The 17,210-nt window shown below is 38.3% G+C and overlaps 1 protein-coding gene across 1 annotated transcript in view; it reads left to right on the top strand.

The window, feature by feature from the left end:
* Nucleotides 1-17,210, top strand: part of LOC108528728 (sushi, von Willebrand factor type A, EGF and pentraxin domain-containing protein 1-like) — a 113,637-nt gene that overhangs the window by 65,752 nt on the left and 30,675 nt on the right. The window contains exons 4-6 of the mRNA XM_017870707.1: nucleotides 5,637-5,795; nucleotides 6,603-6,782; nucleotides 14,742-14,921. Coding sequence (XP_017726196.1) covers nucleotides 5,637-5,795; nucleotides 6,603-6,782; nucleotides 14,742-14,921 — 519 coding nt within the window. The remainder of the gene's footprint in view (nucleotides 1-5,636; nucleotides 5,796-6,602; nucleotides 6,783-14,741; nucleotides 14,922-17,210) is intronic.

Raw genomic sequence — 17,210 nt, 5'->3', positions numbered from 1 at the left:
TTTATCAGGGTTTTTAAAAGTTAACCTAAGACATGTATGAGGAGAAATTTTGTAAAGTGTAAGTCACTGTCTAATATATGTTATTAATACTAAAATAGTCATCTAAGGAATTGATATTTAATGGGTAAGATATATTAGAGAGAGTTGAGTTTTTTTGTGTTTTACAAATTCCAAACTGATTGGTGTTTTATTTACTTCTGTCAAAGAATTGCATGGTCAGCTGAAGAAAAATCGAATGTTAGTACAACGTGATAACTTCAAGAATTCACACTTCCAGTAATAGTAGCTGATAACCACCAAGATATTTCTGAAAAGAGAAAGTGCTTATTTTAACAACAACAAAAAGAACAATTAAGAAATAATATTTGGTACATTTCCAGGAAGGAAACATCTCATATTAAAAAGGGAAAACAATTTGTAGCCCTTTACGAAGACTTGTGAAACTTGTTCAAACCAAAGATGTATTTCATTTTTTTCAACTTTTGCTTAGTTTGGGATGAGGAATTTTCCCCCTTGGGAATCAAGGAAGTTGGTTACACCTCTCCCACTAGAATTGTGCAATGCCTTTAAATAGTTCTCCTAAAATCTGTTTTTCATTATCATTATGAATTTCACAATACGTTTCCAAATGTACTTTTGGATATTTTTATTCAAAACTCTGTTCTCCAGTGTTTTAAACTCTTGATTATTCAAAAGATTTTGGAGAGTAATACTATAAGATTAAGTCCTTTTCATGCAGTATTATTTTAAAAAATAATTAATAAAATCTGTAGCCAGAATCTGACCATTCATATGGAGGATTTTTTAAGTTGCTTTTTAGTATTATTCTATTTATGGAATCATCTTATGTTAGCCTTGGAAAGATCATAGACATCCTTACTTGTAACTTCTGTATATTATAGTGAAAGAAAAAAAAGTCACTTGCCAGTGGCCCCATAGCTTGTTAGTGGAAGAGCCAAGATTGCAACTCAGTTGTCTTGACTCCAAGTCTACTGTCCTTTCACTTCATTCTGTTGTTAGTCTTCCTGACTTTACTACTCTCTTTGCACACCAAACCCACCCTCCACTCTCTAGCAGGGCTTGTTTTCTTTGCTCTTCTTTGATTGAGTGACTGCCAGCTCAGGCAACTGGCTGGACAATGGCCAGGTCAGGTACTTGGAAGACTCTTTGAACATATAGGAGCATATTTCCCACTGAGGGAATGAGAAACCTGTGTGTTACAAAGAGTGTGATGTGTGCCAGTGCAGAGGAATGGGCAGTGTATTCCGTGGGTTCCACGAGAAGGCAACAAAATCTGTCTGAAGAAGTTAGAGAACCTTTAAAGAATGAGTTAGAGTCTTGAAGGATGCTGGAGATTCACTCAGAGGCAGGAGGGCAGAAATGCAGAAGTGGAAGATAGGAAAGGGAAAGAAAGGAAGGTAATATTTACCAAGCGCCAGAGCATCTATCTGGCACAACGAATCTGTAAAAGAAGTATAATTATCTCTTTTATGGTTGAGAAAATGAACAGTTGGGGACATTATTCTAACATTTCCCAAATGCCAACAACATGCCAGGCATTGTTGCTTTACTCACATGATTTCAATTAATCCTAACAACAACAACAAAAATGTACATGGGAAGTACTACTCCTATTACACGTGAAGAAACCAAGTCACAGAGAAATGAAATAAATTGCTCAAACTCCCTGAAAATGTGGTGGGAGTCAGGGGAGGGGGGACACTACAAAACTAGGCACTGGCCGGGCGCGGTGGCTCAAGCCTGTAATCCCAGCACTTTGGGAGGCTGAGACGGGCGGATCACGAGGTCAGGAGATCGAGACCATCCTGGCTAACACGGTGAAACCCCGTCTCTACTAAAATACAAAAAAACTAGCCGGGCGAGATGGCGGGCGCCTGTAGTCCCAGCTACTCGGAAGGCTGAGGCAGGAGAATGGCGTAAACCCGGGAGGCGGAGCTTGCAGTGAGCTGAGATCCGGCCACTGCACTCCAGCCCCGGCGACAGAGCAAGACTCCGCCTCAAAAAAAAAAAAAAGAAAAGAAAAGAAAAGAAAAACTAGGCACTGGTTGATCTTGAAGCAGGTTCTAACCAGCTTATGATATGCACTGGTTCATTGCAGCTGCAGAGGTAGGAAGGTTACAGACAGATCAAAGATATCTTTGTATTCCAGGCTAAAGAGAGAGGGTCTTATCTGGTTGGTACAACTTTTAGGTGCAAAATGATTTGACTGAATTTATAGTTTTGAAAAATGTTCAGGTCGCCACATCTCAAATGGATTGAAGGGTAGAGGTAAGGCCGAGGGACTAGTAAGGAGGATGTTGTAAAAACCAAAAGAGAGATGATGAGGTCACATCTAAGATAAAAGTAATGTAGAAGATTTTTAGGGAATAAGAACCAAAGAACATATATTGAAGGAGATAGAGGAGGAATGAGGAATCAAAGTGGTCTCCAAGGTCAGAGAGCCAATAACCATGAAATGAAATCTATGATTTGAAGCTGGGCATGGTGGTATGTGCCTGTTGTCCTAGCTATTTGGGAGGCTGAGCTGGGAGGTTCGAGAGTTTGAGCGCAGCCTGGATAAAAAGCAAGATGGGGTCTACAAAAGCAAACAAAATATATGATTTGAGACAATACTCTCTTTTATAAATAACTGCGTTTACTTTTTTTTTTTTTCTTTTGAGATGGCATCTTGCTCTGTCACCCAGGCTGGAGTGCAATGGTGTGATCTTGGCTCACTGCAACCTCTGCCTCGTGAGTTCAAACGATTCTCCTGCCTCAGCCTCCCAAGTAGCTGGGATTACAGGCACCTGCCACCACATCCAGCTAACTTTTGTATTTTTAATAGAGTTGGGGTTTTGCCATGTTGGCCAGGTCAGTCTTAAACTCCTGACCTCAGATGATCCGCCCACCTTGACCTCCAAAAGTGCTGGGATTACAGGCATGAGCCACCCACTCCCGGGCTAATTTTAAAAATATTTTTAAGAGACGGGTATAGCTGTGTTGCCCAGGCCGGTATTGAAACTCCTGGGCCCAGATAATCCTCCTGCCTCAGCCTCCCAAAGTGCTGGAATTATAGCCATGAGCCACCATGCCTGGACATAAAATAAAACGGCTTTGTTTTCTAAAGCTATGAACATCCTTGAATGTCTTTCTCTTCCCACTTACTTACCAATGACTTGCCCACATAATAAAATTTGGGGTTCATAATTTTTTTCACAAAGCTATATATCATATTCAGTTTTTTCCTGGCATTTGTTTTTGCAAAGAAAAAATGAAATATCAGTTTGATTTTCCCCTTTATGAGTATCTTAATTTTCTTTCCTATAAGTTTGCAATATTTTTCTTTCATCCTGGATATGACTTCTGTTAATTTTGCCTGGAATTTAATGAGTACTTTTGCATTAAAGCTCCAGGTTAGGAATATATCCTTGCATTAATATCACAACCATTACTTCTCTGTCTACACAATTCTCTTGTTCTGGAGTTATATGGCTTCTTTTTACTGGCCCAATGACAATTCTAATTTTGCATTTACATTTTAAACTTTCTTTTCTATCTCTCTACTTATCTAGATCATTTTCTTCTACAGCTGCTGACTTCTGTTTAAAGGAAACCATGTTGTCTTTCATCTTTTTGAGGATCCTGATCAGATATTTACTGATATTTTACAGAAAATATTATACTATTAATATTCAGTAATATAAAGAACTCAATGATTCAGTATTGCTAATACAATGCTTCAAAGTAATGTTTCCTTTATGCTAAATTATTTTTCATGTCTTATATCATTGTTACTATTTTTAAGTGTTTCCTTTATTCATAGTCACAAATCTAGCCAGTTCTAGAATTCGCTACTATATATCATGAGAAAATGGTATCTTTTGTTTTTAAAGAAAGTCAAGAATTTTAGATGCATGGCTTTTCAAATAATGACGTATTATGAATCCCACCTTTCAATATGATTTTTTATAGTTTTAGTAGATTACAATGATTTAGCTTTAGTATCCAAGGGGCCTGGGTTTGAGTCACAGCACGTGTGGTGGTAAAGAACATGGACTCTGGATCTGAATTGTCTGGATTCAAATCCTAGCTCTGCCACTTAACTCACTGTGTATCTATGACAAGTTATTTAAACTCTTAGTGGCTTTGTTTTCCTATCTACGAATGGGATTAATAACATTAGTTACTTCATAAGGTATTAGGAAGTTAACAAGATAATATATATAGAATAGTCCCTAGGACTTAGTGAATGGTATATATACATATTTGCTTTGAAATTCTGTCTCTGTCACCCACTAACTGAGTAACTTTAGTCATCATTGAATGTCTCTAAGCCTCCATTTTCTGATCTTTAAAATGGATATAATAATACTAATGAGATTAATGTAAATATTAATAATATTAATCTTGTAATGCTGCTTATTCATACCATGAGGATTAAATGAGATAATTTATGTAAAATATCCCCACATAAATGCACACTGCTTGGTTGCAACTGTTATTTAATAGTAAAATGCAACCTGGGACTATGCCACATTTAACTGGCTTAACTGAGCATTGCAATTCTCTTGATTCCACAATTTCTCTATTATTAAATTTCTGAAATTTAAATTATTTTACAAATGCATAATTCCAGAGGGATTAAGTTACAAATTCAAAGCTACATTGTCTGTACAGAGAAAGAGTTGAAGCAAAGTCAATTAGATTCTGCTTTTAATCCTTTTTTTCCATGAGCCTGGGAAAAGCAGGGTCTTTAATTCTTTTTTGTACAAAAGGGCCTAGTTCCTGTCAGTTGGATTATGTTCCTCAAGTCCTTCACTTTCTCCTCATCCTTTCTCAAGGTCTTTGAACAGAAACAATGGGGTTTTTTGCATATCTGCAGTTATTCTCCTTTAATAAGAGAGAGGGGCTGGGCCTCAGTGGTAGAGGTGAGCTACACAGGATGGAGGAGATGGGCTCTAGGGGACATCATACTTATCAAGGTTTCTTTAATCTGTTGAGGATCATTGATTCCTCCTAATGACTTAAGATAAGTTGCTATTTTGAATTTTCCCACAAATCAGCCCAGACATTTCATGCTGTGTTGTGTTGTATTTGAAACTAATTGTGGGACATAAGAGGCCACTTCATACCTTGCAAATAACAAATGACATCATTCTTTAAAAAACAAAAATGTTGGTTTCTCTCTTTGCTTGAATTATATTACTTTCTTCCTTTTTTTTTTTTTTTTTGAGATGGAGTTTTGCTCTTGTTGCCCAGGCTGGAGTGCAGTGGTGCAATCTCAGCTCACTGCAACCTCTGCCTCCTGGGTTCAAGCGATTCTCCTGCCTCGGCCTCCTAAGTAGCTAGGATTATAGGCGCGCACCACCACGCCCAGCTAATTTTTTGTATTTTTAGTAGAGACGGTTTCATCATGTTGGCCAGGCTGGTCTTGAACTCTTGACCTCAGGCGATCCACCTACCTCAGCTTCCCAAAGTGTAGGGATTACAGGCGTGAGCCACCATACCCAGCTTACATCACTATTTCTATGGAAAGCTATTCTTTGGTTTTCTCTCCCATGTTAATTTCAAACGTTTTATTAACTACCAGCTAAGGTGCCACATAACATGGACTTCTCTGGCTTGTCTGCCCACAGCTTGCCCGTCAGGGACATACAAACCTGAAGGTTCACCAGGAGGAATCAGCAGTTGCATTCCATGTCCTGATGAAAATCACACGTCTCCACCTGGAAGCACGTCCTCTGAAGACTGTGTCTGCAAAGAGGGATATAGGGCATCTGGCCAGACCTGTGAACGTGAGTCTCCCACTGTTGGAAAATAGGAAATGTAAAAGCTGATTTCTCTGAGAGAAATAGTGCTTCTGTTTGCATCCAATTCATTTAGAATGATCTTTAATGTTCTTTTCTGTAATCATATTTTTGGGGGGAATGGGATGATTTGCTTTTATAACATTCTTATCACAGAACACATCCCTGTCCTGCTCCAGTGAAAGGGGAACTGAGATGCTTGGGAGTAACATCACCTTGAGATCAGAAAGGCTTAGTACCTGGAAAACATTTAAAATGAATCAAAAAAAGAAAAGCCACAATTTTAACAACAAATTTGAATAAAAATGAGCTCATCTTAGTCACATTTATCTTTGAAATAATATATTTGTATAAGTAAAGGGTCTCAGTATTATTCATACCAAAAATTAAAAATATTGAAATAGCGTATACCACGTACAAGAAGCTGTGGCTTTTGGGGGTTGTAGCAAATATACTTTGCTGCCTTATTTGTTCTTTATTTTGTTCTACCTTAGTCAAGAGGAAAGTATCTAATGACATATAAAGGTAAAGAACTATAAAATAATTTTTTTAAAGCTTAAAAAATAATATTTAGTTTGTATTTAAAATTTAATTGGGAGTTAGTACCTAACAGGAATCAGATATAACGGTTCTTCTTCCAAATATGTACTTGAAAATCCATATGCAGTAAATGGAAATGCTGTAGGCAATTGACACATATGCATAAATGTCCCCTTGAAAGAAAAAGAAAAATACAGGATATGTCATAGACGAAAGTCTAACTTTGCTTTTCAATTTTATTTTTGTAAATGTTAGTTGTCCACTGCCCTGCCCTGAAGCCTCCTGAAAATGGTTACTTTATCCAAAACACTTGCAACAACCACTTCAATGCAGCCTGTGGGGTCCGATGTCACCCTGGATTTGACCTTGTGGGAAGCAGCATCATCTTGTGTCTACCCAATGGTTTGTGGTCCGGTTCAGAGAGCTACTGCAGAGGTATGCAAACTGCCAATTTACATTGTTTATTTATTGTCTTGCTTGATTTCCTTGATTTAAACTCTAGTAAACCATTCAGTTCTTCATTTCTTTTTGGATTACATAGACCCCACACTACAGAAAGAGAAAAATTATAGGAAATTTGAAATCAGACCTACCAAGTTCAATTGACCACATAATTGTAAACTACGCCTTTTATATCCCTTTTATGAACAAACAAAGAAAAAGTTTGCCTGAGAAGTAAATGGACAGGTTACCCCAAACTTCAAATTTCAAGCCTCCAAGACATGGTATAAAGGAGAGTTTAGAATAATCGGAGTGGAAACTTTGATGCCTCCTGGAATTGTAGGACTTAAGGAATCACACAAGCATCCTGCAACAAGAGCAGTTAGCCAACTTGTAATCTCCAGCCTTTACTTCGGCTGGTCGACCTGTTACAGAAAGTAGAGAATTTGTCAACGTGAGAGCCCAAGGAGCCTATTCAGGCCAATAGAAAGTGGGCACCACCAATAGAATCTGAGGCTCCCATGTCAAATACAGAGAAGCAATAATAATAATAAAAAATATGTAGTGCCTCAATCTGCCTCCACTTGCCATCTCCAGGACCTACTTTCCTACTTCTTACAACTGTCACACAACCAACTTCCTAGGGTTTTACAAGTAGGGTTGGAAGAGGAGGATATTTAAGAAAAGGTAAGAGGGGGCCAAGCCAAGGGACTTGAGGACCTCCATCAGAATCCCTGACCACGAAGCTTCTCAGTACAGTATCTGCTCCCTACCTACGGTTGCCAGATGAAACACGGGATGCCAGTTAAATTTGAATTTTTGGTAAACAAATAATATTTTAGTACATGTAGGTCCCCTTCAAGATTTGGAACCAACTAATATTATTTGTTGATTTTCTGAAATTTAAATTTAACTGGGCATCCTGGTTCGTCGGTTTGTTTGTTGCTAAATCTGGCAACCTTACTCCCACCACATCCCCTAGTCATTTTTTGGCAGAACACTTTGCTAAGGATTTGACTGCTCCAAAACTCCACAGATCAGCTGGATCACTGGTTTAAGATAAGTAGTTCTGTCTTCTGGTCTTTTCTTGGCATCCATATCCATAAAGTAGAACCACCTACTCATGACTCCAAGATCATTTGTGAATCCCAGGAGACATCTATGTTGGGACCAATTTGTTAGGTACCAATACTGAACTCATCTATAAATGTAAATTGCCCTACATGGTATCCCCAAAAGACAAGGAAAACTGAAAAGAATCAGCAGATTGAACAAAGGAGACCTGACAGAAAAGAAAGAAAAATGCAATCACTGAGATTCAAAGGCAACTACATTGCTAAAATAAGGCCAGGATTCTAAGCAATGAAAGAAATTTGAGAGTAAAAATATGTATTCGAAGTAAAAAAAAAAAAAAAAAAAAAAAAGGTTACTGACACAATGAATGGACCTAGTTAGAAGTCACATTAATAAATTAGAAAACCAACTCAAGAAATTCATTTGAAAGTCCATCAAAAAAATTCAGAGATAAAAATATGAAAGAATAAAGTAACATGAGAATAGTCACAGGAAGTAGACTCTTTTCACATGAGGAATCCAGAGAGAGAACAGAATGGAGGAGATGCACCAGTAGAAGATCTAAAGATATATCCCTGAACTGAAATTTTGAAAATATTCACAACCCAAATCTTGGATATTCAATTTAACATCACTTAGTAAGTGCCACAAAAAAATATTAAAAACAGATTTATGTCTGGAAATAATCTTAGTGAACTTTCTGAATGCCCTAGAAAAACAGAAAACGGTGTCCCTTTCATAGTTAGAAACAACACTACCTACCAAGGAGAAAGAATCAGATTAGCCTTAGGCTCCTTTGTTGGCCATTCTCAATGTTGGAAAATAAGACTATGTTGCCAGAATTCTGAGGGAAAAGAATAGACCCTAGATTTCTAAACTCAAGCAAGCTACTGTTCATGTGTGAAGGCAAAGGAAAGACATTTTCAGTCATGCAGCCTCAAATGGTAAAAAGTCACATACCATTACTGAAAAAAATGAATCCTTGAAAACTTGTAAAATACATTTTTGTGAAGTCAATAGTTCTAAGTTCTGTGTAAAATCTTTACCCCTTCTTCCAAATACCTTATGGTAGAGCATGGGAAATACTACATTTTAACTTGCCACTCAGTAGCCTTCCAAAGAGGAGTAAGAAAATCAGAGAAGACTGCCCTTTCAGGATAAGGTCTGGCCCCTGCCTGTCGAGCCTCCACCCCCATAACCAAGCCTTGTGTGTGTGACCCTAAAGCTGTAAGAAATAACCATGCTCTCTCAGGAAGCCGGCCCTTTGAAGCTGTCCCCACAGCCTGGCTCTGCCTTTGCTCTGGGTCCTCTCAACCCTCCACTGCTGCCAACCTCCTCCTCCTGAATGGGATGACCTCTACACGTGCATCTGCATATGCAGATCTACCCCCACCCTTCATTATGTTTCTTATGCTATGTGTCAGGGTCAGTCAAGGAAGCACAGTCACCATGCATGTTATGGGATGAGAAATTTATTACAGGAAATGGAGCTTACACAATTTTAGAAGGAGCTTGGAAACAGAAGAGGAGTGGGAGGATCACAGGAGTTCTTGACAAGTCAACTTGAGAGCCTGCCCAGCTTTTGAAGTGGAATTGCTAAGGAGAAACTTGTGGAAGGCCTAAGAGAAGCTTTACCTCTGTGTAGTTATGTTTCTGTGGCTCTGCAGCCAAGAACCTTGCAATGAACATGGGGCCACCACTGGTCATGGGATCAGCAGTGGGGACGTGGAATGAAGGCAAGCAAGGGCAAGCTGGAACCCCCTGGGCGTTACTCCATTTTTCTATCACTGACTCTGATGACAATGACCACTTCCTCACTTCTGCCTTCCAAAATCAAGTCCGAGTTCCTCTTTTGATCAACCCTAACTTGGAACCACAGTAAAGGGATTCTGGCAAACATATTTCCCAATGTAACTAATTTGTCGCAATACAAAGTGCCACACTTTTATTGGTAATTAACTTGTCTACCCCCTCTGCTAAACTGAATTTGTTATGAGCACAGAATGTACTTTTGCCCCTCAATCATTGATGATACCTCTGGTGAATGAATGGAAACTTGAATTTAACAAATACAGATACCGATAAAGGTATACATTGATGTACATTGATAAATACAGTATATATATTGATGACCTGATTCTGTCATTCATATTAAAAACCATGCATGGGGCCGGGCGCGGTGGCTCAAGCCTGTAATCCCAGCACTTTGGGAGGCCGAGACGGGCGGATCACGAGGTCAGGAGGTCGAGACCATCCTGGCTAACACGGTGAAACCCCGTCTCTACTAAAATACAAAACTAGCCGGGCGAGGTGGCGGGCGCCTGTAGTCCCAGCTACTCGGGAGGCTGAGGCAGGAGAATGGCGTGAACCCGGGAGGCGGAGCTTGCAGTGAGCTGAGATCTGGCCACTGCACTCCAGCTTGGGCGACAGAGCGAGACTCCGTCTCAAAAAAAAAAAAAAAAGTGTGTTCCTATTAAAATGGTATCAAGTGTTCATTCTTGAGTGAAATGTTTAAGGACTAAATAGGAATCATTGCATATGCTTTGTTTTCACTGGGGAGTAATGGAAGTTTATTAATAGCAACATCTGAGAAGCAGTATAATTTGCATCTGTATGAGGCACCGACTCTAATTTATTATCAGTAATAAATCCATTTTGTCTCAGGTTAGGAAAGCTGGAGTCATCTTGGCAGTTTGTTGAAGCCAAAACATTGTTTAATATGGTTTTCCAAATTTTATACATCAGTATTTATCTGATTCACCTTTTAATCCTATCTTACACTTGGCATTGTGATACACATGAAGGCACACTCAATAAAAGTCAATACAGAAGACGATGTTTCCATGCACTTGGTAGACACAATAAAGATTCTATTTGCATAATGGACGCATTCAGGAAAAATTAACACATGGAAGGCAAAATGTTTCTGATCATTTTTTATTAATACTTGACTTTGGTCCAAACCATTCCAGGGATAAAAGAGGCTAGGACTTATTATTTAATCTCTAATCTAACTCTTGCATTTTCTCTAAGGAGTAATCAATCCTAAACTTTTATTTAATGCACACAATATTGATGCTCTTCTGATTAATATAATTTGAATGAGTTCATTGTAGGATAAATTCAAACAGTGACTTCAGTTGAATATGCACTTGAACATTTTGCCCCCAGCTTCCTTTCCTGATATTTTAAGGTTGTCTTCAATATAACTAAATATATGCATGGTATGAACAATTGGCAAATGCAGAAAAGTAGAAGAAGAAAAAATATATCCCACCCAGAGTCTCAACAAAATTCTTGAGTCCCAAATGTTTTGTTCAAAAATCTTTAGAGATTGGTGTAAGAGCTCTCCGAGAGGAAACCGAAATTTATTCTTTTGCAGGGGTTATTTCTGTGTTTTGTACAATGCCCAATGCTTGTAGGATTCTATCTATAATCTATCAAGATTAATATATGTCCCCATCATTTGGCATATTCAACAGGCACTGACTCTTTTTTCCTCTCCAATCTCTGTTCGTGACTGGAATGTGCATGTCTTCTGACTGAGAGGGTGCATTTTCCATGGGTCTTGACAGCTCCCCCATCTTCCTCTTTCTTTTTCCCTGTTTATTCTTTCCCCTCCCCCTCCCCTACTCTCCTTTCCTACTCTGACTTCACCTTTTCCTCACCCTACTCTTCCTCTTCTCCTCTCCTCTTCATCTCTTCCACCTATGTTTCCCCTCCCTTTCTCTTTCCTTTCTTCTCCCCTCCCTTCTTCACGGATTTTCCTTTCTCCTTTACACTCCTCCCTCCTTCCCCTGCTTGGAAACCCTGATTGGAGAGAATCTAAGTTAGAACTAGAGGAGAAGAAGTGTAGGACAAGACTATAAACTCTTTCTAGAGGGTTTTCTCTAAAGAGGAGCACACGGAACGTGATATATCAGAGGCTTCTGGAGAGTATGGGAACTGATGGAGTTAAAGCACTTGAAGGAGTGATCCCAGAAGGTAAGAGGTGATTGTCAGAGACTAGGAAACTTGGATTGGTGACAGCGAGGTCTAGAGGGCATGGCAATGGCAGAAGCTGAGATAAGGTGAAGGATATGATCGTTAGAAAAGAGAACATTCTGTAGGTTGCCTGTTCACTCTGATGATAGTTTCTTTTGCTGTGCAGAAGCTCTTTAGTTTAGTTAGATCCCATTTGTCAATTTTGACTTTTATTGCCATTGCTTTTGGTGTTTTAGTCATGAGGTCTTTGCCCATGCCTGTGTCCTGAATAGTACTGCCTAGGTTTTCTTCTAGGGTTCACATAGCAAAGACTTGGAACCAACCCAAATGCCCACTAATGATAGACTGGATAAAGAAAATGTGGCACATATGCATCATGAAATACTATGCAGCCATAGGAAAAGATGAGTTCAAGGGACATGGGTGAAGCTGGAAACCATCATTCTCAGCAAACTAACACAAGAATAGAAAACCAAACTTTGCATGTTCTCACTCATAAGTGGGAGTTAAACGATGAGAACACATGGACACAGGGAGGGGAATATCACACACCGGAGCCTGTCAGGGGGTAGGAGAGCTAGGGGAGGGATAACATTAGGAGAAATACTTAATGTAGATGATGGGTCGATGGGTGCAGCAAACCACCGTGGCACGTGTATACCTATGTAACAAACCTGCATGTTTTGCACATGTAACCCAGAACTTAAAGTATAATAAAAAAAAAAAAGAGAGAGACAGAGAGAGAGAGAGAGAGAAAAGGAGAGATCAGGAATATAACTCCAGGATACTGGAATGATCATTTACATACATAAGGAAGTCACTAAGGTGTGTGTGTATGTGTGTGAGAGAGAGAAGGAGAGAGAGAAAAAGGAGAGAGGAGAGAGAGAGACAGAGAATTTAAAAAAGGATATTAGATATATAATATGATACTTCAAAGGAGCTGGAAGCTTTTAGGAAGGAAGGAGAGAGAATGATGTGGGAAGACAATCAGGAGCAACAGAGACACCTCCTCACCTCCAGTCCCTGTTATAGAAGACAACACGATTTTTATTAAGGCAATCAAGTGAAGGAAAAGTAGCTCAAAAGGAAGTTTAGGATATGAGTTGATTTGCTGAAACCCACCGTTATTCCAGAAGGCAGGTCCGAGGGTCTGTGGGGATAGATTTGGAACACAGCTGTATGTGGATAACCCTGGTGAATGAGGGATAACTAGGAAGCCTTGGACTTTCTAAGAGATTGCCATCAACAGGAATATAGGGAATGATGGAATCAATGGAAATGGACTCTAACATACCTTGTTGGGTTTGAGTGGGCAGTTGGAGACTCTTACCAGGAAAACTCAGAGCACAGACATCATTTGGGAACCTGCAGAGGCTGGAGCAGTGTGAGCACTCTCCGGTAGCTTCTCTGATGTAGTGTTGAGGACAGAGACTCAAAGGTGGCAGAACCGCGGAAATGCAGATTTCTCTGGATAACTCGTGGCACTTTTTCTGATGGTGATGTTGAGGCTGGCTGAGGTATGGGGGCGTTTTCAGCATCCACAGTTTAGCGAATATCCTTCCTACTGTTTTCTCATGGTGAATTCAAAGAAGATGAAGAAAACCATGTCACCAGTTATGCCTGCTCACTTCTCTGGCCAGGGGAATGTGCTCCTAGATACATCTCTACCCCTGAGCACATTTGGAGCACACACACATCCCATGATCCAAGAGAGGGGAAAGATCTTTCCCTAAAAAATTAACAAAGGAAAAGTTAATGTATGCTGGGCAGATGGAATTAGAAATTGTGTATAGCTAGTATCAAGGACCCAAATAACAATGTCTTAAGCCAATTAAGGGTTCATTTTTCTTTTAACTAAAAGAAGGACAGAAGTAGGTAATCCAAAGTTGGTGTAATAGCTCCACTGTCATCAGAGACCCAGACTTCCTATGCTTTTTGCTATACCATCATGGTGCATGATATGTTCCCATAGTATCATATACTTATACTCTAGTATGCTGGGCTACCATTCCTCATGTCTGTATTGTGGAAGAAAAGGAGAAGGGAGCAGGGAAGGGAAAGAAGTACTCTCTCAATTGAGACAGCCCCCTTTAAAAAGCTTTCCAAGAAGCCCTGCTCAATCTCAGCTTTTTCTTATTGGCTCTCATTAGTTGAGGCGGAGGTGGACAGTTGTAATCTTCTAGCTGGGCATATTACTAAGGTCAAGAAAACTGGTGAGAATGGCTATTGGGTGGGTAACTATAAGCCTCTACCACAGCAGTAAAAATAAACAAACGGATGTTAACGCATAATTCGAGATTTGCATCATGAGCTATGATTGGCAGGAATATTTGTGGGAAGGAGAAGTAAAAAAGCTAGAAGAACAAGAGTTGGGGTTGGACAGCAGAATACCGCAACTGAAGATTGCAAAAGTTGGGCAGCTTTGCAGAAACTAACACTATTAGGAGGCCTAGGATACGCCCATGAGGTCTAAGAACGAAGTTGATCATGAACCTGAAAACTGTCCTGGAAAAGACCACTTCCTTTCGTTGGAATGTTGCCTGAAAAATCACAGGAAAGGCCCAGCTAAGAGTGTCAGGTACCTCCCTTTTGTGATCATCTCCAATCTACAGTTACCATCTTCTATGTAGGGCCAGGCCGCTCAGACAGGTTAAGTTTCCCACCTATGGGCAGAGGGGCTGCATGCTGTGATATTATTTGGGCAATGCATTTGGTAAAACATGAACTTTCAATTGTCCCATAAGAACTCAAAAAATGGTGGTGTATTAGGTATCATTTGCTATTTTAAGAAAAGAAAATTGTCTTGCTTGCACTGTGCAGGCATTGCTAAACTTGTAATTATTATCTTTATTCTTATTTAGTAAAATGTGATCTAATTGCTTTCATTTTATATAGTAAGAACATGTCCTCATCTCCGCCAGCCCAAACATGGCCACATCAGCTGTTCTACAAGGGAAATGTTATATAAGACAACATGTTTCATTGCCTGTGATGAAGGGTACAGACTAGAAGGCAATGATAAGCTTACTTGTCAAGGAAACAGCCATTGGGATGGGCCAGAACCCCGGTGTGTGGGTAAGTTTCTAGAAGGTGTAATGCCTTGGGTGATTCATTTCCTCTGCTCTGATTTCTCCAGTATTCTGTGAAGACCTAGAACTAAACACTAGCTGGTAATGAGTATAAATACACAACCACATGTACAGGTGTAGGTGTTATAGATACAAAAACAAATGTGTTGTCTTACTCCTCTCCACTAGTAAAGGAACTCCTACAATGAATTCTGTTTTCCAACTCACAGAAGTTTATACCTTCAAATGACCATGCCTTTTTTCTTAGTTTTAATTGAGGCCAATTTGGATGGATTTTTTTAAAAACGCAAATACCTCATCATTCCCTTGCTTTGTTAAACATGTTTTACATTTATGTTATTAATGGAAGGACAAAATTAGGAACTGGTGAATCTTTAAAATTGCTTTATTATTACACAAGAACAAATAAAATAACTGAACATTCATCTGAAAAGTTAGGAAAATAAAACAACCGCAAGGAAAATTGAAAGAAGGATATAACCAGAATTGTTTAAGTAAATGAAAAGAGCTCTCAGAATTGTTTAGGTAAATGAAAAGAACNTTCCCTTGCTTTGTTAAACATGTTTTACATTTATGTTATTAATGGAAGGACAAAATTAGGAACTGGTGAATCTTTAAAATTGCTTTATTATTACACAAGAACAAATAAAAATAACTGAACATTCATCTGAAAAGTTAGGAAAATAAAACAACCGCAAGGAAAATTGAAAGAAGGATATAACCAGAATTGTTTAAGTAAATGAAAAAGAGCTCTCAGAATTGTTTAGGTAAATGAAAAAGAACTCTCAGAATTGTTTAGGTAAATGAAAAAGAACTATCAGAATTGCTTAAGTAAATGAAAAAGAACTATAAAGGGAGAAGGGATGCAGTAGAATAGTTAAGAAACAAAGCTTTAAATAAAGTAATAAAATCGAATTTAAAATATAAGTAAGAAAAATTCAAAAATACAATTTTTCTGGCTGGGCAAGCTGGCTCACACCTGTAATCCCAGCACTTTGGGAGGCTGAGGTGAACGAATCATGAGGTCAGAGTTGGAGACCAGCCTGGCCAACATGGTGAAACCCTGTCTCTACTAAAAGTACAAAAAATGAGCTAGGTGTGGTGGCAGGTGCCTGTAATCCCAACTACTCGGGAGGCTGAGGCAGGAGAATCTCTTGAACCCGGGAGGCGGAGGTTGCAGTGAGCCGAGATCACAGCACTGCACTCTAGCCTCAGCAACAGTGCAAGACTGTCTCAAAAAAATAAAAAATTTAAAAAATAGAATTTTTCTAAGAAGTTTCCATACCATATAGTTTGGCCCAAATAATGGAAAGCCAGCCAATTCACGTTCTTGAACTATTATTATTTCATTGTCAACCTGACAATTATTACCAAAAAAAGATAGAAAATTATAGACCAACCTTACATATAACTGTAAAAGCAAATATACTAGCAACCCACATTGAAAAAAGAATAGTCAGCCAAAACAAGTAAAGTTTATTCTAAGATTGCAAAAAGGAGTTAAAATTAAGTAATCTATCAATATAATACATTACTTCATTATAGCAAATTGGAAAAAAAATTTTATGGTTGCTTAGCAGAAGATAAAATTCATTATTTAAGACACATTTTCAGTAAAATTTTAAAAGCTCATATTGATATAACTCACTTAATAAAAAATGTCAATCTGAAATCTGCAGCCACTTATGGAGAAACAATATAGACAGTCTTATCAAATCTGGCAAAAGAAAAATGTACTCACATTGTTTAGTATTATTCTTAAATCTTTAACTATTGTAAGAAATTATGAGATTAGAGATACTGGGATTCAAAATCGTCATCATTTGTAGACTACAAGCCTGCCCCCCCGCCCCCCACCAAGAAATAGAATGAATCTACTAATCAATGAGAGGTCATTAAAGTCACAAGAATAGCAAATGTATCTGCCAGCAGAGATTTGAAAAAATAAATAAATAAAAATAAACAGCTTTTCTATATACAATGATAAGCAGAACATATGGTAAAATATGACATTCAAAAGATCTATGGAAAATATAAAATATGTCAGAATAACCTTAAATGGAAATGTGTGGAACCTGTATTAAGCAAACCAGAAAAATGTTACTGGGAGATGAAAATAATATTTTAATATTTATATAAAATGTTTTCAAAATGTTAAGTTCTTTCCAAATTATGTATTTATATATAAATTATTTATATTAATTTGTGTAGATTTATATTACTACATAATTTATATATTATACATTATAATTTTATAATTTATTTTTTCAAATCT

This window comes from Rhinopithecus bieti, unplaced genomic scaffold, assembly GCF_001698545.2.
Source record: "Rhinopithecus bieti isolate Rb0 unplaced genomic scaffold, ASM169854v2 scaffold_5719, whole genome shotgun sequence".
Taxonomy (NCBI): Eukaryota; Metazoa; Chordata; class Mammalia; order Primates; family Cercopithecidae; genus Rhinopithecus; species Rhinopithecus bieti.
The sequence above is the reverse complement of the archived record's forward strand: the minus strand, read 5'-3'. Positions and strand labels throughout refer to the sequence as shown.